At 40.9% G+C, this 23277-nt stretch overlaps 1 protein-coding gene across 1 annotated transcript in view; it reads left to right on the top strand.

Annotated features, from left to right (window-relative positions):
* The window catches only part of LOC148508447 (uncharacterized), a 41419-nt gene extending 26693 nt beyond the window's left edge, over positions 1-14726 (top strand). Inside the window, exons 4-7 of the mRNA XM_088444510.1 lie at positions 599-613; positions 4650-4730; positions 5443-5512; positions 14576-14726. Of these exons, the coding sequence (XP_088300636.1) occupies positions 599-613; positions 4650-4730; positions 5443-5512; positions 14576-14726 (317 nt within the window). The remainder of the gene's footprint in view (positions 1-598; positions 614-4649; positions 4731-5442; positions 5513-14575) is intronic.
* Positions 14727-23277: the final 8551 nt, after the last annotated feature.

Raw genomic sequence — 23277 nt, 5'->3', positions numbered from 1 at the left:
CCCACAGCATATATGAGCGGCCAAAAAGATGGTCGCGATGGTCTTGACCATCGCGACCATCGGACTTGCGACGGAGACCCTGCGGTAGGGTCTCCCTGCCACAAGCCCTGGAGTGATTTTGGCTCTATCAGAGCCAAAATCACTCCCACTGACATCACTAGTGATGTCAGTGGGGCCGGCTTCAGATGGTAGGCGTTCCCATGGAAACGCCTCCGTCTGGCAGGCACGCCCACCAAAGGGGGCGTGCTGTCAATCAACATCAACAGCACGCCCCCTTTGGTGCGAGACCTGGAGCGATGGGAAGCCCGTCGCTCCCCGGGTCTCGCGCATGCGCACGACGGAGCTCCCTACGTGGTGCACATGCGCAGTGGGGAACATCGACCCACTTGCGAGCGTACTGCCGCTCGCGAGTGGGTCTGAATGACTCCCATAGTTAGCTACTTTGTTCACTTACAATCGTATCCACTGTCTGTATTGGTCCCATGATACCTAATAATGGCCACAATTTGTAAACCTGTCTCTCTTTTATGAACTTTCATGTAATACAATGTAAGATTTGTATTAATGTATTTTTTTTCCCTCTCTCTTTATAATTCAGTATGTAACAACTGCGGTAAGTTTCCATCTTAAACTATTATCACTAAGTTTATTGACTTTTGTTTCCTTGTATTGTACAACTTTCCAATTTCATATTCTTTAAATGCATGAGGGAGTAGACAGATTCAGCTGGGTTTCTAATAATTTAAAAAGCAGACATCTTCCCTGTTTTTAGAAAGGGTATTTAAATAAATGTTTAATCTCCTATTATAATCATCACATTAAAATCTGAGATTGGAATCACAGGGTCTATTTTAAAGTAAGCATTAATTGGACAAATATTCTCTTAGGCTTGTATACAAAGGCAAATTTTCATAGTACAGTAGTTAGCTGGCATTGTCCGCACTTTTACAACCATTCTAAAGACTTGGAAAATGTAATAGATTTCCGTTTGCAAAATTGCCAATTATCGCCGATTTTGATGATTGTTTCTAAAAAGGTAAAAGTCATTAAGACAAAACCTGATGGGTTTTTACTTCAATTGCATTGCGGTTTTAAAAACAGCTGGCAATTTTGCAGAACTGAAACCGGTTACATTTCTTCCTTAAAAAGGTTACAGATATCCCCATTATGTTCTTTTTATGGACAAAAAAGAAATATGTGTAGAATGGGGCATAATAGTTCATGTTGGCCTGGACCAGTAATAAAGAAATGACCCCAGGTTCCACATGCTTGTATTGTGTTGCCCTGAAAATAATTAATTTATTCCAGACAATTTTGATTTCAGTTTCTATTTGAACAAAACAAATGCACACACTTCACCTATAGCAACAGGAAAACAGTAAGCCTCATATTCAGGGATGTAACTAGGTATTTGAAGGCCCGATAGCAAATGTTTGTAAGGGCCCCTATGTACCACCCAATGGTGAAAAATGTATATAACACATGTAACTTTGACAAGGAAAATGGGCGCCCCTCAGCAGGGGCGTAACTAGGGTGGTGTGACATGTGCCATGGCACAACAGGACAGGGGGTGCTGTCAATTTTCTGTTTATAATCATTCTCACTTATAGCTTCCTATTCTTTTATCCGCGGCATCTCCTGGCCTCCCCTATCTCCTCCCTGGCTGACTTCCCCTCCATCTGGCCACCTCCCCAAGCACTTTCAGTCACATCATCTTTTATTTACACACACATTTCAAAATACTGTCATACCCGGGACTCAAACCCATCACCTCTCACATGGCAGTCAGACACCTTACACATGGAACTATCTGCCCCACAAATTCTGCTGGTGAGTTCAGCTGCCGCCACAGCTCCCTGTTGCTGACATTTGCTGCACATACAGCCATAGCCAAAAGTGGAGAATGTCACAAGTATTGGTTTTCATAAAGTTTGCTGCTTCAGTGTTTTTAGACCTTTTTGTCAGATGTTACTATGGTATACTGAAGTAAAATTACAAGCACTTCATAAGTATCAAAGGCTTTTATTGACAATTACATAAAGTTTATGCAAAGAGTCAATATTTGCAGTGTTGACCCTTCCTTTTCAATAGCTCTGCAATTCGTCCTGGCATGCTGTCAATCAACTTCTGGGCCACATGCTGACTGATGGCCCCCCATTCTTGCCTAATCAATGCTTGGAGTTTGACAGAATTCGTGGGTTTTTGTTTGTTCACCTGCCTCTTGAGGATTGACCACAAGTTCTCAATGGGATTAAGGTCTTGGGAGTTTCCTAGCCATGGACCCAAAATTTCGATGAATGGTCTCAGGGTATTTTACTGTTGGCATGACACAGGATGAAGACTTTTTTTGAGAGGCATGAATGAGCCAGCATTTGGAGGGCAGGTAAGCTGGCTCTCAATTTGGATGCATTTCTGGATGTATTTCTGTATGTGCCTTTATCATGAGGCCTTACAACAGATAATTACAGGGCCCAGAGTGGGCATTGGCATTGTTATCATGCAGAGTAGGAATTGCCAGTATCAGAGAAGCTGTGAAGTGGCCTGGCAGATTACCATGTACTTATAAATGCATGCAACACATATCTCTGAATTTCTATTACCATATAGTTTTCATGTATTGTTGCAGGTACAATTTAGTGTGCTGGAGGATATCTAGGGGATACTCTCCTTTCTGTTTTTCAATGCTTGGAGTTTGTCAGAATTTGTAGAAATTTGTTTGTCCAACAGTCTCTTGAGGCTTGACCACAAGTTCTCAATGGGATTAAGGTCTGGGGAGTTTCCTTGCCATGGACCCAAAATTTCGATGTTTTGTTCTCCGAGCCACTTAGTCATCACTTTTGCCTTATGGAAAGGTGCTCCATCATGCTGGAAAATACATTGTTCGTCATCAAACTGTTCTTGGATGGTTGGGAGATGTTGCGCTTGGAGGACGTTTTGGTACCATTCTTTATTCATGGCTGTGTTCTTAGGCAAAATTGTTAGGGAGCCCACTCCCTTGGCTGAGAAGCAACCCCACACATGAACGGTCCCAGAGTGCTTTACTGTTGGCATGACACAGGACAACAACTTTTGGAGGAAGGCCTGGTGTCAAGAAGGGCAGCAAGAAGCCACTTCTCTCCAGGAAAACATCAGGGAAATACTGCTTTTCTTCAAAAGGTACAGGGATTGGACTGCTGAGGACTGGGGTAAAGTTATTTTCTCTGATGAATCCCCTTTCAGATTGTTTGGGGCATCTGGAAAACACCTTTCCTTCTCCGGACAAGCTAAACGCTACCATCAGTCCTGTGTCATGCCAACAGTAAAGCATCCTGAGACCATTCATGTGTGGAGTTGTTTCTCAGCCAAGGGAGTGAGCTCACTCACAATTTTGCAGCCATGTATAAAGAATGGCACCAAAACATCCTCAAAACATTGAAATTTTGTGTCCATGGCCAGGTAACCCCCCAGACCTTAATCCCTTTGAGAACTTGTGGTCAATCCTCAAGAGGCGGGTGAACAAACAAAAACCCACAAATTCTGACAAACTCCAAGCATTGATTAGACAAGAATGGGTGGCCATCAGTCAGTATATGGCCCAGAAGTTGATTGACAGCATGCCAGGGCGAACTGCAGAGGTCTTGAAAAAGAAGGGTCAACACTGCAAATATTTACTCTTTGCATAAACTTAAAGGCTTTTATTGACAATTACATTGACACATATGAAAAGCTTGTAATTTTACTTCAGTATACCATAATAACATCTGACAAAAAGGTCTAAAAACACCGAAGCAGCAAACTTTGTGAAAACCAGTACTTGTGTCATTCTCAAAACTTTTGGCCATAGCTGTATACTACAATTGGTGCTCTTTCTAGATCTTCAGTCAGTGATCTACACTGGCAGCTTTTTGCTTGTGCATGGCTATTCTGATGGACAAATCCTGCTGCAGGAGCAGCTTCACCAGCGCTCTCCTACATCTAGAGCTCGTGAGTTACACTGCATAATTATTATGTATCACTGCAGCCATTGGATTCACACTGTATTTGGCAGTGACATCAGGATAACAGTGGTACAAGGGGATCCGTACCTTCATCATCGTAAGGGTCATATCAAATGTCAGACTCCTTCTCCATGAGGTCACAGCCCTTTTTTGGATGCACGCCTTATGTCCCTACTTGAAAAATAGGGGTGGGGGTGCCAATTCTCCTTCTGGCACAGGGCACCAAAAAGCCTAGTAACAGATCTGCCCCTCAGCTCTGGCCCCCATAGCAGATTTACCCCTTGCATCTATGGTAGTTAGTTACACCCATGCTCATATTTAAGTACAGTATTTTGACAAGAACAAGATATCCCCTCTTTAAAATATAGAACTCCTCTCTAGGCCCAAGCTCAATGGAAAGGAATTGGGGATTGTTTTGGGTAGGCATCCCATAATTCTGAAAAAAAATAGGTAATCCAGGTAAACAAAATTTGGGCATGAGAAATGCAATTTTATATATCTTTCCAAACAGTACAGATAGTCCATGTCAAACGACAGTTTACAACTTTAAGAATTTTTGCAACAGCGTTTTCTAAATTTATTAATGGATTTCTCAGCATAAATCAAAGAAGGGTTTATAATGTACTGGTGATATCCATTCATGACATTGTTTAATCAAATATGTTGTTACAGAAATGGAATCCTATGAGATTGTCAACTGTCAGACCTGCCAGATATTGAAGATCAAGTGTAATGACCCGATCATCTGTAAAGGTACATATATAGCAAAAATCATGTTTCTTATGTAGAAGGCACAATTGAAACTACTTATATCACAAAGTTTGCATTAAAATAATTGTTTTCAAATTGAAACACGTACTGTAAGATTTACATTTTATTTTTTCAAGATCAAGATATACATTTCCACTTCTATATAGAGCATGTGCAATTTCAAGTATTGCCAAGCTGTTTTTACCTAACCCAAATTCTCACCATCAGGACCGCAGCTGCCGATTTTGACCGTCGGCATTGCGTGAGCCAGGATGCCGACTACATCCCATTTTTACCACTACCAATTAAAATAAAAAGCACACACCAAGAGGACGGTACTTGCTGGCGATTCAAATTCTGACACATTTTCTTATTTTTTTTAGTAAATGTGGTGCAGACAGACATTAATAACAATACAAACATGTTTTATTTAATTTTACAATACTAATATGTATCGTACACATAGGTTATTCGGTGATCAGTGTTGTATTAGCACTTACCAAACTTCTACACATTTTCTGGCAATTGAGTCGGTTGACTTTCAACATGGGTTTTATATTTCTTACTTTTTCTTTAACCAAGAATAATGGTAAATTAATAATTTGCAATGCATAAATAGTCTTACTCTATAGTATTATACTTATGCTCTGAGAAGTACACATTATTTCATTTCAACTTGTGTGAATCTTTAATATAGTGTCATTTTGCCTTATAGGAACTAACATGATCCTAATTATAGTGCCAGCAATCGGACTTCTACTTCTTCTCTTGGCTGCTTGTGGAGGGTAAGTTTTCTAAAAATAAAATACGATATATATTACTTTGTTCTCATGATAATCAACACTTCTGACTAGGGACATCGGAACAATTTTAAGGGAGAGGGGCAATATACAATAAAATTTGTGCCCCTCCACCATTCGCTCCCGTCTCCACCTCCCTACCCCATCCACCTCTTCCCTCCAACTTACCTGTTACTGGGCGCATAGGCGTCAGAGCAGCAGGAGGCAGGGACTGGACCAGTGGCCGCAAACGATCAGGGGCTGTGCTTTATAGCAAAAGCCTGCACAGCCCCTGCACTGCAAGGAGGAGGTGTAATGTGCAGATTTAACTAAAAGGCCGCACATTACACCTCCTCAATGCAGTGCAGGAATCATCTAGCCCACCATTGCCCCCCCTTCCTAAGCCTATGTTTCTGACTACTTGCTTATTGTAGATGCACATATTTAAATTTTAGTTTTACTGTATCTGCCTTGGTTCTAAATTTGTCTTGAGCCATGTGGTTCATTCCAGCAGCTGACATTTTGGAAAGGGGATAGACTACTGTTGAATCCTTGCTTTTGTTTACTGCCAAGCATTGGAGATTCTCATTACTATTTTGGGAACATCCGGATTGCTAGTATACAAGTTATGTACACTCCCTTATCATAACATATATCGGCCACAGATAGCCTTTTTCACCCTTTAAATATAAACATATACAGTCAGGTGCATAAATATTGGGACATTGACAGAATTTTCATATTTTGGCCTCTATTCACCACCACAATGGCTTTGAAATTAAACAAACAAGATGTTCTTTAACTGCAGACTATGAGATTTAATTTGAGGGCAATTACAAAAAAATCAGGTGAACGGTGTAGGAATTACAATGGTTTCTATATGTGCCTCCCACTTTTTAAGGGGCCAAAAGTAATGGGACCATCAACTCAAAAGCTATTTCATGGACAGGTGTGGGCTATTCCCTCGTTATTTCATTATCAATTAAGCAGGTAAAAGGTCTGGAGTTGATTCTAGGTGTGACATTTGCATGTGGAAGCAGTTGCTGTCAACTCTCAATATGAGATCCAAAGAGCTGTCACCATCAGTGAAGCAAGCCATCACTAGGCTGAAAAATCAAAACAAACCCAACAGAGAGATAGCAAAAGCATTAGGTGTGGCCAAATCAACTGTTTGGAACATTCTTAAAAAGAAAGAATGCACCGGAGAGCTCACCAACACCAAAAGACCCGGAAGACCATGGAAAACAACTGTGGTGGATGACAGATGAATTATTTCCCTGGTGAAGAAAAACCCCTTCACAACAGTTGGCCAAATCAAGAACACTCTCCAGGAGGTAGGTGTATATGTGTCAAAGCCAACAATCAAGAGAAGACTTCACAAGAGTGAATATAGAGGGTTCACCACAAGATGTAAACTATTGGTGAGCCTCAAAAACAGGAAGACCAGATTAGAGTTTGCCAAACAACATCTAAAAAAGCCATTACAGTTCTGGATCAACATCCTATGGACAGATGAGACAAAGATCAACTTGTACCAGAGTGATGGGAAGAGAAGAGTATAGAGATGGAAAGGAACTGCTCATGATCCAAAACATACCACCTCATCCGTGAAGCATGGTGGTGGTAGTGTCATGGGGTGGGCATGTATGGCTGCCAATGGAACTTGTTCCCTTGTATTTATTGATGATGTGACTGCTAACAAAAGCAGCAGAATGAATTCTGAAGTGTTTCGGGCAATATTATATGCTCATATTCAGTCAAATGCTTCAGAACTCATTGGACGGCGCTTCACAGTGCAGATGAACAATGACCCGAAGCATACTGCAAAAGCAACCAAAGAGTTTTTTAAGGCTAAAAAGTGGAATGTTATACAATGGCCAAGTCAATCCCCTGACCTGAATCAGATTGAGCAAGCATTTCACTTGATGAAGACAAAACTGAAGGGAAAATGCCCCAAGAACAAGTAGGAACTGAAGACATTTGCAGTAGAGGCCTGGCAGAGCATCACCAGGGATGAAACCCAGCGTCTGGTGATGTCTATGCGTTCCAGACTTCAGGCTGTAATTGCCTGCAAAGGATTTGCAACAAAGTATTAAAAAGTGAAAGATTTAGAATTGTTTAGTTTTACCCATTACTTTTGGCCCCTTAAAAAGTGGGAGGCACATATAGAAACCGTAATTCCTACACCGTTCACCTGATTTGCATGCAATTACCCTCAAATTAAATCTGAAAGTCTGCAGTTAAAGCACATCTTGTTTGTTTCATTTTAAAGCCATTGTGGTGGTGGATAGAGGCCAAAATATGAAAATTCTGTCAATGTCCCAATATTTATGCACCTGACTGTAGTTCCAGCTGGAAGGTAAAAGGAGCTAGAAGAAGTCATAAGAAACATGACAACACTCAGGTTGACCCATCCTACGAGGGTGGTTCAATAAATAAAGGTAACAAACCTCATATTTTGTAAATGTATTCATCTTGTACATACAGCGGGTAAAATAAGTATTGAACACATCAACATTGTTCTCAGTAAATACATTTGTAATGGGGCTATTGTAATGACATTTTCACCAAAGGTCAGCAACAACCCATGCAAAGAAATCAAACCATCGATGTCCATAAATTAAGTTATGTGCAATAATGTGAAATAACAGGGAAAAAGTATTACATACATGAAGAAAGGGTGGTGCAAAAATGCATATAAAGCCAAGACACCAGCTGAAATCTATCAGTAATTGGAAAGCAACCCTGCCCCTTGTCAGTGCAAATTAATATAAGCTGGTTCAGTCCCAACTGATTGCCTATAAAAAGGTGCCTCATTACCAAGGTGTCACACAATAAACATCACATGATGGGTAAAAGCAAAGCTCTCTCTCAAGACCTTCGCAACCTTATTGTTGCAAAACATACTGATGGCATTGGTTACATAAGGATTTCTAAACTTCTGAATGTTCCAGTGAGCACTGGTTGGGGCCATAATCCGGAAGTGGAAAGAACATAATTTCACCATAGTCTGGCCACGACCAGGTGCTCCTCGCAAGATTTCTGACAGAGTGAAAATAATTAATCAGAAGAGTTGTCCAAGAGCCACTTGTGGAGAGCTTCAGAAAACCTGGAATAGCAGGTACAATTGTTTCAAAGAAAACAATAAGTAATGCACTCAACTGTATGCACGCTCACCACACAAGACTCCATTGCTGAAGTAAAAGCATGTTAAAGCTCATTTATAGTTTAATGCACAACATTTGGACAAGCCTGTGAAATACTGGGAGAGTATAGTCTGGTCAGATGAGACCAAGATTGAACTCTTTGGATGCCATACACACCATGTTTGGAGGAGAAATGGCACTGCACATCGCTCCACAAACACCATAACAATAGTGACGTTTGGAGGTGGGAACATCATGGTGTGGGGCTGTTTTTCAGCATACGGTACTGGCACATTTCATATGAATGAAGAATGAATGGAAAAATGTACCTACACACATTCTTGATAAAAATCTGCTGCCATCTACCAGGATGCTGAAGAGGAAACGAGGGTGGACATTTCAGCAAGACAATGATCCCAAACACACAGCCAAGGACACTTTCAATTGGTTTCAAAGAAAGAAAATAAAGCTGCTAGAATGGCCCAGCCAATCAACTGACTTGAATCCAATTGAATATCTATGGAAAGAACTAAAGATCAGAGTTCATAGAAGAGGCCGACGGAACCTTCAAGATTTGAAGACTGTATGTGCGGAAGAATGAGCCAAAATTGCACCTGAGCAATGCATGCAACTAGTTTCTCCATACAGGAGGCATCTTGAAGCTGTCGTTACCAACAAAGGATTTTGTACGAAGTATTAAATGAATTTCAGTAAGTGTGTTCAATACTTTTTCCCCTGTGTCATTTCACATTATTACACATAACTTCATTTATGGACATCTATGGTTTGATTTCTTTAAATGTGTGGATTGCATGGGTTGTTGCTGACATTTGGTGAAAATGTCATTACAAAAACCCCATTACAAATATATTTACTGAGAAAAATGTTGATGCGTTCAATACTTATGTTACCCGCTGTATATGTATTATCAATGGAAAGGGATTGAAATGCAGCCAGTTTAAATCCCATCAGCGGCACGCAAGTAACCTGATCCTCCCCGCTCCCACCCATAACCCTCCCTTAGGGGTTCCTCACCCTAACCTCCTCCTCAGGGGTGCCTAAACTAGCCTAACCCTCCCCGGGGGGTGCCTAACCCTAAGTCCCCCCCAGGGTGCCCTAAACCTAACACCCCCCCTGCGACTAAGAGGACGGGAGCACCGGACTTGCCTCATTCGAGTCCGCTTCGTCCTGGATTCCGGCATCGGGATTATGATAGGCGGTGATATCTTGATGCCTATTATGAATCCCTAGCCGGCATTTTGCAATTGGGATTGTAATACATACCTAATCGATAGTATGGCCTTGGTACATATTTTTCCACATAGTCCCCATACTTTTCTAAGCATTTGTTCCAATGGTATACCAAGGCATCTATCCCGGCATAGAAGAAATCGGTGTCACATGAAGCACCCACATTTCATCACCTGTAACTTCACTCCCTACCACATCAAGTGCACGAGAGACAATCCCATCCTATTGGTTTTGTGAACTTCTGAGGCATGAACACTTGTGCAAAGTGCCCACTGAGATGTTCACTTTGTCAGCAATATCACTAACTCGAATGTGACTGTCCTCCTGAAACAGACCTTCAATGTGGCACAAATTGTCATATGTGGTGGATGTGCTTAGCAGCCCTGAACGCTGCTTATCTTGAATGTCTGTCTTGCCGTTATCAAAGGCAGTGCACCAAACCGGTTGTGACATGTTATCGCCGTACACCCAGACAAGTTGGAAATTAATTTCAGCTGCTGATGTGCTCTTTAGATGCAGAAATCTGATCACACTACGCACCTCAATGTTTGACCATGTTTCCGCCAGCTTACAGCTGATGTTGGGACAGTATGACTGATATGAGGCTCAGACTGTGGCAGTGAGGGAAAGCAGTGGTCCACCTGCTCTTGCCTGGTGGAAAAATAGAAAGAGAACATTACACACGTGTGAAGTCTTGTTACCTTACTTGAAACATCCTTAGTTGTACTTCGCAGGAAAGCGTTAAGCCGCTACCATTTGGTATATTAAGTCTTCTCTAGCTTTGGAAATCCATTGGAAATTATCAATTGTTTTTGTGAATAGTTTTTATTGAAATTTAGGAATAAAGAATTAAAAAGCATAAATATGTTGGTACAGTATATAATCAGAGGTTACAATTAATATCTAGGAATGAGTAGTTTTATGAAGAAATATAGCATTCACTATTACCTAGAAGTAAGTAGTTATTTAAAAATATTGTAAGTGGAATACAATTTGGATATCCGTTCCATTCCAGGAATTTGGAATCCAGAGCACCAGTTTTTCTGTATTTAAGGTTTCCAGCAGTTTAAAGTTGAGGAAGGCCAGGGGTTTTGCAGGACTGAGAGGAGAAATTAGGTTGACACAAACTATATGTCCACCTATAGTGTTCAAATGCTCATCACTGCCAGAAGGAAAAGAATGGACCAGGGCTAGCCTAGGCTCTGGGAAGAGATTAAACAAAGCAAAATTATAGAACCACCAAGCATAGCAAGGCATGGTGGTTTAGATGGGACACAAAGGTGGGGACAGGAGTGAAATGTATGTGGTCAGGTCTAGATATCAGAATCCTCCCCACCCCGCAGAATCTTCAGCCTGGTCTCAATGTGATGAGTGGAAGCTGAAAAATATCATGGACCAGATTGGTTCATCTACCACGTGCCATGCACATCTGTCTTCCACCTAAGAATTAAAATACTGTTTTATGAAAATATTTTGGTTTGTAAAGCATTTGAATCGCTTGGAAGCAGTGGCAGATCCAGAGGTGAGGCTGCAGCGCAGTCCAAAATTCAAATAGGGGAACCACAGCAACTGCCAGTTAGTTCTAGCCAGAAATGTTTGGCAGTTTGTGTGACTCCCCTATTTGAATTTTGGACTGCGCTGCAACCCCACCTCTGGAGCCTCCACTGCTTGGAAGTGAGGCCTTTATTAGGAGGTACGTAAAGTAGAAGCTGTTAGATTTGGGATAATAGGGTTAATTACATGTAGGTTAGCAGTGTGTTAATTCTTCTAATCACACAAATGGCCCAAATGTGTGATGTTTTTTACCCCAAATTTTTTTAAGCATGACATGATCGCGTATGGCAGACATGTGCAGAAGCATAATCCGGGGGATTGGCATAAAAGAGTTTTATAGTAAAGATTTCATTGCTCCTCTGAGTCTCTCTCAGAATAAAGAACAGCTCCAGATTCTCTAAGACTTATGAATATTAAGGAGCGATTAACCTATTATTGGGAATTCTGAATACGAGCCTTAGCCAAGCAAGTTCTAAATTTTTTCCAAACAATGAACAATGGGGGGAGATGTATTATAGCGGCCGTTATTATGCCGCTATAACGCTTCCTGCTTTGCCTCTTTACCGAGGCGAAGCAGGAAGCCCTAAAGATGAGATGCATGAACATCTCATTGGCCGGAGCAGGTGAGTGATCCCTGCTAGAGCACACAGCACATCAGCTTAGTGCTGATGCACTGTATGTCACTCCCAGCCGGCTCCACTGAACATGTGCGGGATCCTGCGTGCAGCCCTGGAGCTGGCAGCCGCCGCAGCAGGGACAGCGCTGTGGCTATAGGGGATAGGGCAATGAGTTACAGCTGTCGATACCGATAGCTGCAGCTGGCGGAACTGTCAGGCCAACTGACCGTTCATACGTTGCTCAGCACTTTGGCACTGCTATAGTGAATTTTTAATATAAAACATTTTGGAGGTACATCATTTTAATTGCAGCTCGCCACTGTATGGGAGAGATGTATTAAATGTTGAGGTATCAGCACACGTTATGTGCGCTGATACCACTTACCCCCATGTATTATTGGGAGGCTGGGCGGTAAGTGACGCGATGCTTACGGGATCCCATACATTGGTCATTGTTGCATCACACAAGTTGTGTTGAGCTTCAAATGGCGGACAGTTAGTCTTAAGCTGGCCACACACTAGACCAACTTACATCCAGCCAGCCAACTTGTTAATTGGTTGGAATGAGAATCTGGTAACGGATGGGAGTAACTGTTGATCAGCAATTTGCTCCTAAATGCCATAAAACAGATAAAAATGGTCGTCAGACAAGTTTGTTACATGTTTGATCTAAACAATTTGTTCAAACACCAGTTTTTGTCCATTTTCTGGCGTTTTTGAGCAAATTGCTGATTGTCATTTGCTTTCATCCTTACCACATTTTCATTCCAACCAATCAACAAGTTGGCTGGTTGGACAGATAATCTTTAGATGTGTGGCCAGCTTTAGTCTCCTGCAAATCGTCTTGATAAACGTTATAATTAATTTTCTAGGCTGAGGTAACAAAGCAGCCACAAACCAGGATGCTCCCTCCACTATACTATACAGCTGGGATGAGGCTTCGATGCTGGTGTGCTGCCCCTTTCTTTCTACCCACATAGGGGCTGATTCAGTCACATGCACAGTGGCTGTAGTTGTGGAAGCCAGGTTTACTATGTTATGTTACTGCGAGAATTTGTAGGGCTAATACGGGGGTTCCTGCATCCGCAGGTAGAAAAACCTGTGCCATCCACTGATTTTACTCCAGCCAACACAACCATTATCATTTGTATAGACACTTGCACCAGCCCCATTCTAGGTGCAAGACATGTCATAAACAGGCTTCCCCTTCCCAGTATGAGCAACACCGAGCTCTATCTACATTCCCACAACACTTCTACAAGTCAAGGCAGTTCCATGTGATCGCATTGCTGCCATCCCAAAACCTCGAATATCACGGAATGACAGATATGGCCAAGTTCTGTAGAATAGGACGGACATAAGCAAAATCGCATGTGCTACATACAAAAACCGACCATTTTGTGCCCAGCAGTCCTAAACAGAATCATCCCCATAGTGTTATGTTTACCCCCCTCCGCCCCCAAAGACCTAAGCTTTCTTTTCATCTGCCCACAGAACATTTTGCCAGCAGTGCTGTGAAACATCCTGATGCGCTTAAATTAACTTCAGATGCTCAGAAATATTTGTCTGCAGTGTCTTCTTTTGTGGTACATCCCCATCAACATTCTTGTTCCGTGTTTTACATCTTATAGCCTTATTAACAGACATTTGCAAGTTGAATGGATTTCTGTAAGTCTTTAACATGCCTAGGGAGAATGGCAAAGGCTTCACCTCAGAGTCGTTTTCAGAAAGGAGAGGGCCAGTGTACAGATGACCCTGGCTTGGTGCCAGAATCTACTGCTCATTATTCCTATGGACATCTCTACTGAGCATGCTCAAGTCTCCGGAAAAATAGCCTCCGCCATTTTCCCTGTGATATTTGCTGCTCTGCAGCTCGCCGGACTGGAGCTGCAGAGCAACACTCTAGAGGCTGCACCGCACACCCTGCTTCCATTATAGAAACGCCACTGGTTCACATTGTTTCTTGCCTACTGTAGGTCTTCCTCAAACATAAACCATAGTATCCTACACTTTAGCAATTGACAAAATATGGACCCTTCCAACACAAATATGACAAATTGCTCAGGAACAGCCAAGGTGGCAACCGCTATTCTAAACATGAAGTGGCCTAGATAGGGACACTTTCCCTCAGAACCCTGACATAGCTATGGCGAACTCCTATATGTTTAAAACTAGACTCCACCACTTACTAAATACCTATTAATTCCTAACAAAGGACTCTCTATGGAAAAAGTTTTAACTGTGCACAACTTCTCCCATTAAGGGTCATCAAAGAACTACGGGAGGGCAACAGAAACCAAAGCTTGTAAACCAACCACTATCAATACATATGGACCCATTCTTGTGGATATCCCAAACACAACCAATAAAGATACTCTATGCTTACCTATACGGAAACTACAAATTGAACTGCCTACCAAGCAAAGCACTGGTCTCACAATAATTTGGCTTTGCATTTTTCTGTTGTGTTTGACATCTCGCTTTTTCCCCCTTCTTTGTAGACTGTATTACTGGAAGGAAAGAAAAGACAGACTTGATGACACCTCTGAAAATCAATTACCTCCAGAAGAAGTAATTTCTACAGAGGAAGCAGATGATCCTACAGAGGAAAAGCTAACCCTACAGAAGCAGCAAGCTGATCCCCTTACTTAAAGCACAGCAGAAGTCTGAATTATGTATTAAAGAACACATAAGCAAGTCTCAAAAGTGGTTGATATATGAATGTTGGGTGGCAAATCAGCAATTAAAATATTGAAAGGGATGACTAAACAAAATGTAGGGATATAGGGCCCAATTCATTACCGATCGCAACTGCGATAATGCACGCAATTGGCCGATTGTTGCTTTCTGCGCATACATCGCAGACCCATCGCAGAGTGATTGACAGGAAGTGAACATTTGGGAGTGGTTACGGGGGGTGGTTGGTGAAACGCAGGCGTGCCAGTGTGTTTGAATGCCGTTACAGGGGCGTGCATAAATTAGCCACTGTGATGCCATACGCAGCTTGGACTTTTACGGATGTGTGTAAGATAAAGGGGGCATCCTTATGTTAGGCTGCGACAACATTGCGATTGCAATCATTACCATATTTTTGAGGTAAGACTGATTGCGTAATTGCAGCTGCGATCGCAATAGCAATCCATAATGAATCAGGCCCATAATCCCAACAGAGCAGCTGTACTACAATAGTGAACAAAACTATACCCGGTATACAAACCTCAGTCTGGCGCAGAGGTTCCCAGACAGTCCACATTTTAAGGATATCCATGCTTGAGCACAGATGACTTAATTAGTACCTCAGTCATTTGCTTTAACCATCTGGACTCAAACAAGGATATCCTTAAAACCTGGACTGTAGAGGCAGAGTTTTGGGAACATTTGGTCTAGCATATCCTGACCAGCTGCTCACCATAATATTGCATCCAGAACTAACAAGCTAACCTTTATAGAGGATACATACATACACACACTACACTCTGCTGCATATTCTCTGAGTAAAATATATACACAATGAGGTCAAATCCAGTTAGGGGCGAATTGCAGTTTTCTCAACAAATTCACATTTCGATTCCATTTTACAATCATTACAAACGCGAATCGAACCAGTCAGAGTAAACTTAGATTTTTCCGTTCGCACCTCCCTGAAGGTGAGAAATGGTAGGGTAAAACTATTTTAAGGTTAAAATGCTGGGACACCTTGTAGAACACCTTCGACCGCGCCCCCCCCCCCCCTTATGACTAATTAGGCAATGAGAAGTTTCCAATTAGCTTAATTTGTCCAATAATGACAATTTTTGGGGGTTTCTTTAAAATAAATTACCCTAAAATATTTTTTTCTGTTGCTTTATGCACCCCAAATTTAATTAGAGTATTTAGTTTTTGGATAACTTTTTTTTCTTTGGTCACCTCAAAAGTACTCTAAAAGCGTTTTTTTGCTACTTTTACTTTCATAGGAAAAAATGCAAATAAAAAAGGAAAAAAAGTTTGCTTTTGATCATATTTTTACTTTAGAAAAAAAATCCACAAATCAGCTATTTAACACCATCTAGTACTTGCCTTATGCCTACTAACAGCCTTCTGTATGATTCTGCAAATGAAATGGCCACTTTTTAGGGGTCTAGGAAGGTCACCCCACTTTTTCAGGCACTTCTCTCACATTGCATTTGGCAGGCAATTCACAACATCCCTCTGCGAGTAACACGAATAGGCATTTTTAATTGGACTTTTAATTTAACACTCGAGTGCTAAGTCTTACCCCTTTTACACCAGAGCTAAACCAGAGCTAAAACCCGGGTTATAACCCGGGTAGCTCCTTGGTGTAAAAGGGAACTGGGTTGGATTCCCAGGTCTAGTGACCTGGCAATCCAACCCAGGTAACTTGCAGGGTTTAAACACGGGAATGACCCGTGAAACCCTGCAGTGTAAATAGCGCAATCCGGGTCACTAGTGCACCGCCTGCCGGCCAATTGGCCGGCTTCAGTGGCGCTTTGAGAGGACGTCATCTCCAAGTGTCCACTTCCACGCCGGAAGAGTCGGGTCACTGCAGACCCGGCTCCGGTGTGAATGGCGCAGATTTGGGAATATCCTGGGTTGGCGCTGGCTAAATTTCAGGTCTGATCTAGTTTGGAACCCAGAATTTAGGTATAAAAGTGGTATCTGAGTTTCATGAAACAAACTCGCACCTAAGATTGACCCCAGTGCATTCAAAGATTACAGAACCTTTTCCTACACCTATACATGATAAAAATACCAAAGCAAATAAAGACGACAATGAATACACACAACATATTATTGTTTATTGTACTGTGACATCATATTATGCAGCGCTTTCCAGTGAAATTGTTTCATTCACATTAGACCCTGCCCCCATGGGAGCTCACAGTCTAAATTCCTCTCCACACACAAACACACGTGGCCCCAGCGCTGTGAGGCAGCAATGCTAACCACTGTTTGATTCTAGGGCTGCCAAAAATGCCTGGTCACATATAAAGCATCCAATGCTTGTTAAAATGTGCAACCTCTTGTCCAGCCCACAGCTAATGGCTTATGCTTACTGATCTTGCAAGTGAAGAGGAGTCCAGTGTACAAACAAACATATATAAAAAACATGGGATCACATTAAGTGAAAGTGATGTTTTTATTGATATATATATGAGGGAAATTCTATTAGCCAAGGTAATTTACTGCAGGCTAACGGATTCCCTGGGGCTATTCAATTAGGCATGAAGGCAGACCCGAAAAGAAATCCATCTTAAAGAGCGTGTTAACGGATGTTAAAGGGTCTTGGGTGAATAAAGGGCTGGAACTGAATAGCCCCAGACGTTACAGCCCGAGGCTACCACCCTTTTTCACCCCAGTTAAATAACAGGGCTAATTGAATTTGGTCCATAGTAGTATTCCAGCTTCCTTACATGGAAATCCATGCATACAATAAGTGTTTATATGCAGCACTTTTTCAGCAGTGCTTAAAAATTATACTGTGTTTTTGTATAGAATGCCAGTGGTACAAATGTCTGGCAAAACCCTGCCTAGCAACAACGTGACTGTTATAAGTTGCACAAGGTAGTGTAAAAAGCAATGACATCCCTTCAGTGCAAAGAGTACGGGATCCGGTCAATGTATTGATCGTTGGAATGGGGGTGCTGAAATCCCCACATATCAGAAGCCCGGCGCTGGCATCCCGACAGGGGTTAGGGGGATGGTTAGGTTTAGGCACCGGCATGGGTGCAGAGAGGGGGGGGAGCGGGTACAGTTAACCCGGGCCAGCTAGAGGGGCCCAGGTCCGGTGGAGCAGCCAGAACAGTCTCCTATGGCTGTGGGGGGAGCGATCACACTGATTGCACCCCTCCCTCTGCTTAGCGCCAGGCTGGGGCGCTGCGAAAGTGATATATTTTTTTCAAGGGGGTGTGGCCACACCTCCCTTGATTAGGCCACACCCCCTCCTTTACCCGGGCCCTGCCAGGCTCTCTACGGCCCTGGGCACCAGGGAGGGAGGGTTAGGGTATTGACCGGCAAGTGTCTGTATCCTAACCCTGTTGGGATGCCGGCGTCAGGATCCCGAGCCCCGGCATCCCGTACCCAACCCAAGAATAACAACCTAGTGTGATCAATGTTACCTGCAACGAGAACAGTACGAGATAAATATGTAATATCCGTGTCTTCACTTGATCTGAGCAAAACTAAACACCTCTGTTAATTGCTTGTATCTTTAAATACAAATATTACACATGGATTATAGCATTTCAGTAAAAGCCTTCCAAGATCAGGTTTCACGTGGTCTACAAGCAAACTGAGAAACTAGTTAAAGCAAAAAAATAAAACATGTACCACACACTAATTACTTTTATTCATTTTAATCTTATTATGCATATAGTATTTTTTTTGCAAATTTTCAATAGCATAATTATTTTCCAAACACACTGATTTTTATTTTCTTACTTGCATGTAATTCTGGTCTTCTTAGTCCTGCCCCCACCATGTGCTGTGAAAACCATGGTGCAAGTCTCAGCTGTTTCTGAATGTTGAAATGCTAGGAACTTATGTATTTAGAAGTGAACTAGTCACCAAGACGCAGAGAAGCTGTCAATTTCTGAGTGGATTCAATGCAGAGTAATTAATAGAATACATTTTCATAAATTCAGCCCAAAACAAAAACAAAAAACAGCTTCCTCCAGTTTTTCTATGCGAATGGATCTCTTTCAAACTGAGTGCCAAGCATTCACATATGCCCATTTATCATTCAAGTATAGTGAAATGTTACCTTTTATCGAATAATTTAATATATCCGTTATGACCACATATATAAAAAAGTCTACAGTGGTATTAGAAGTGCTTCCATACGGCACGGTTACAAAAACAATCAACATTTTGAAGACAAATGGCACCTAACTTCTTAGTTCTAATTTTAAAAAGTTCCTGTAATATTTTTGCAGTGATAAAGTAACAGCAAAACTAATCCAAGTGCCTCTTGTAATCTACACTATGTGATTTTTAAAAATGTTTTTTTTTTTTAAAGTATTAATTTTACTCGTTTCACTTATGCAAAAAATCAAATCAAGAATTGGTTAAGGCACCACACAATATATATATTTTTTAAATAAGAGCCTGAATCTTGATGAATAGATTAGAAATTCATAGCACAGTCCAAGTTGATTCATCAACAATAGAAAACAAAAATGTATCTGCACGATTAAGAACTCATGTACAGTACACATATACAAGGTTGTGGTGAAAGTGAAATGTACGATACATTGGAAGAGTACATTGTTTCAGCCTAAGACCATGAAAACTGATGGAAAGCTTATACTTCAGTATGCACATTATCACAACTTCTTATAAGCAACTTGAGAAATGTGTATAGAGAAAACAAGTACAAGGTCCTTTTAATATTCCATACTAAAAACAATTTACTTTGGGAAAAGTCCCTTTGGCCTATCAACCTAGCTACCCAGGGCTTCAGAGAGATGCTCTACTGGAGAAATCGCTTCTCCACAAACATGGTCTAGCTATCTCATATGGAAATTGCCAGCCCAACCATACGAGGAAAGGGGAGGTGGAAACAGATCTACGGTAACAACCATTATCGCGGAACCCTCTGTCGAAGGATCCCCCTCATTACAATTCTGGTATAAAAACTAGAGGAGCAGGAAATGGTCACCTTCAATCACGCTGTGCAGCTGAGGAAGGGGAAAGCTGGCTTGAAGGTAAGCTGTATTTCTCCAGCAAGGTTTTTGATTATAAAAAACAGGTCTTTCAATACATAAAACTGAACATTAATGTAAATTCCTCATTTAAAATGGTGAATTTCCCTCTACAAATCCTTTGCATTTATAAATATCTAGTGGGTGCATTTACAGAAAAAAAAATACCTGGCTGAAAACAAAACAAACCCTGCAATATTAAAAATGTAATGACAAATCAATGCCTTTTGTGGCTGTAGGAACACCACCAAAATTTTGATTAAGGTTTGGTTTATTTTCCTTTACTCTACAACATGCAGGAATAATTTGTGTGCAAAGAATACATTTTCATACTTGGGAACGTATGGACACAAGTTGATTAATATAGACAAGTCAAATGGTATTCCCCATATGACGTACATTTGGTTACAAATATCTTTATCAATATCCAAAGGAAATTTCTGCAATTAAAAATATGGGATCCATTATCTGTAATACTTTGCGGATGGTCCATTTCAGATAAGGTTTTTTTCCCCCGTAATTTGTACCCCAAGCCTAAAATTTTATAAAAAAATAAATAAACAAAAAAAAAATACATATTAATGATTCCCCTCTATTAAGTGCATTCTGTAAACAGAGCATTATGGAATGGGAGGCTGCTTTGCTTACCATTGTCACCTAATGGCATATTTAGCCCAATACTACCTGCAAAATTCATACAGTTATACGTATTAGTATGTATGATTTACAGAATGCAGTTGAATGACAGGAATGTTGTACAATCAAACTGCGATGTAGAGTCCCCTTCATAATATTTTAAGATTCTGATATTATACAATACAGTTTATGATTTCACATTTCCCTGTTATTAGGGTGCTATAAGTGCTTAAATTATAGTTAACTATATTTGGTCTGTAATCTAGATTATTAAAATGTTAAAATGGAGGGGCTTTCGGATAGTTATTGTAACGACAAAGATTTCCTATCACTTAAAGCTGTGCAATCGCTGCATATGGGGTATACAATCACAGTACTGCAATGATCAAAGAATGCTATTGATCTGCAAGAATGCCTACAACTTCTCAGTGCTTTATTGACCTGGCATAATATACATAAAATAAAATAAAATATATCAGCTTCCTAATCATTAAAGTTCGACCATCAGTGGTGCAGTGATCAGAAACAGACAGTTGCAACCAGGGCTATTTTTCAGAAGGAACAAGCAAGAACTGAATTCCTGAACCTCTCAACTCTTACGTAATGTCCTGGGCCAAAATGTATTTTCCATAAGATAAGTTTTATTTTAAAGTTCCTTTTGAGTGCCTTTGTTTCTAGATATTATAAATATATATATATATATATTTTTTTATTTTATTTTATTTTTTCCCCACAAATACCCTTATCTTGAGCTGAAAATCAATATAAGAAAAAAAAGCTGTACCTCAAATCGGAACCCGTGTTAGTAGGCCCCAAAGACACACAACAGAATGCTATAGATTTGAGGGGGTGCCAAAAACACCAACAGTGTCTCTATTGTAAAAATGACATTCTTTCTGTTAGGAGAATAATCTTTGTTCCTTAATGGTGGTATCTTCCTGTATCAATTCAGGAGGTATCCCTTAAGTGGATATACTGGAACATCCTGGAATTAGACCCTCTCGCAAAAATTCACCCGAAACATGGCCAATTGGCTCCTTATTAGTAAAGCAATATAATATCAATATAATATTTATTCTTGATAAAAAAATATTTTTAATAGAATAAAATTTGATTACATCAAGTAAAAGTGGAAACCAAACAATCAACGCTTTAGTGAGGCAGATGAAACTTCACACTAAGACCCCTAAGGGTGTGAGCTCTATGGTGGGAGACCTCGCTGATGGCGGATGGGTATGGCCCCATAATAAAACCCTACGCGTTTTGTCCCTTGCATGGGATACAATCAATATCACCACTTGCACTTGGAGGTTTTACCTGAGGACACACTTTAGATGTGGATTTCAAGTCATATTTGGAGCATTAGTTCATGCATGAAATTGAGAAATAATTCCTTCAGTGTGATATATGTTAACGTTTGATATTCTCCATCTGACCACATTGGAAATTCTATTTGCTGTATAAATCTGTGAAGTCATTCTTGTAATTTAATACACTCCAATTTTGACTGTACCCCTGAAGAAGTCCCATCCGTCATCAGTGAGGTCTCCCACCATAGAGCTCGCACCCTTTGGGGTGTTTGTGTGAAGTTTCATCTGCCCTACTAAGGCGTTAATTGTTTGGTTACCACTTTTACTTGATGTAAGCAAATTTTATTTGATAGAAAATATTTTTTTAATCAAGAATAAATATTATATTGCTTTACTAATAAGGGGCCAAATGGCCATGTTCGGGTGATTTCTTGGTGTGAGGGTCTAATTCCAGGATGCTCCAGTTTACCACTTAAGGCGCTCTAGAGTATCCGCATTGTTTTCAGTATAGTGAAGTAAATTGCGCTTACCTGTCATCCTCAGGTTCAGTTATGTGGTGGTGGACAGGTTTGCACTTCTGTTTGTCCACATATTTACATCACATTGACCATAAATAATTTGATTTGGTGCTGGACCACCAACCTGAGGCACCCCTGCAAGTGTCCCGAGGCACCACAGCGCACAGTTTAGGAACCACTGACTTAAGGGATACCTCCTGAATTGATACAGGAATATACCACCACACAGGAATCAAAAGACATTAAAAGGAAGAAATTCTTTCCGTCAGGAGAATAATAAAATTTTTACGATAGAGACATTTCTATTGCTCCACCCACAGTTCCTGAACTAATTTTTCCAGAAAAATAGCCCTGGTTTCAACTATAGGAAACACTATTGTACAGATTATTTGTCACTAATTAGTGTCCTCCTATCATTGTCGTGCTGGGGAGAGAGAGAGAAATTAACAGTAATGTCCTTGGTATTGAGCAGTGATGAGCCACTGGATAAGGGACCCGATACCTATATATTTGCAATTATAACAAAGTGCTCCTAAAAATCTTAACTTTAACATGTATGTTATCCCACCGAAGTGTGCGGTACTTAGTATGCACTAAGTGTTGCCAGTGCATGGTGAAGTAATAATACTCACTCCTGCCATGTTCTGGTATAAAAAAAAAAAAGAAAAAAAAAAAGGTGTTTTTCACACCCGATCGTGGCCTCACCCGCAGCTGATGTGTTGTAGTCAGTCACACATCCCAGCATGCCCTGCCACAGTTTTAGCATTCCCTAATAGCAAAATTGAGGCAGGGCATGCTGGGACTTGTAGTTTCACAACAGCTGGAGAGCCACAGGTTGGCCAGGCCTGCCCTATTGTATAGCATAGTTACTATAAGTGTAAAAGAGGTCATATGGGGGTAGTCATGAAAATTTGGAGAGAGATAAAATTGTAAGAGATAAAGTACCAATCCATATGCAACTAATCGTCATTGTACAGACTGGGTGCGATTCAATATATATATTTTTTTTACCCGTGATAATGAATGGACGCCCAGTGTT

The sequence above is a fragment of the Taudactylus pleione genome, unplaced genomic scaffold (assembly GCF_031769625.1).
Source record: "Taudactylus pleione unplaced genomic scaffold, aTauple2 ptg000366l, whole genome shotgun sequence".
NCBI lineage: Eukaryota > Metazoa > Chordata > Amphibia > Anura > Myobatrachidae > Taudactylus > Taudactylus pleione.
This window is presented reverse-complemented; position numbering and strand designations above follow the sequence as displayed.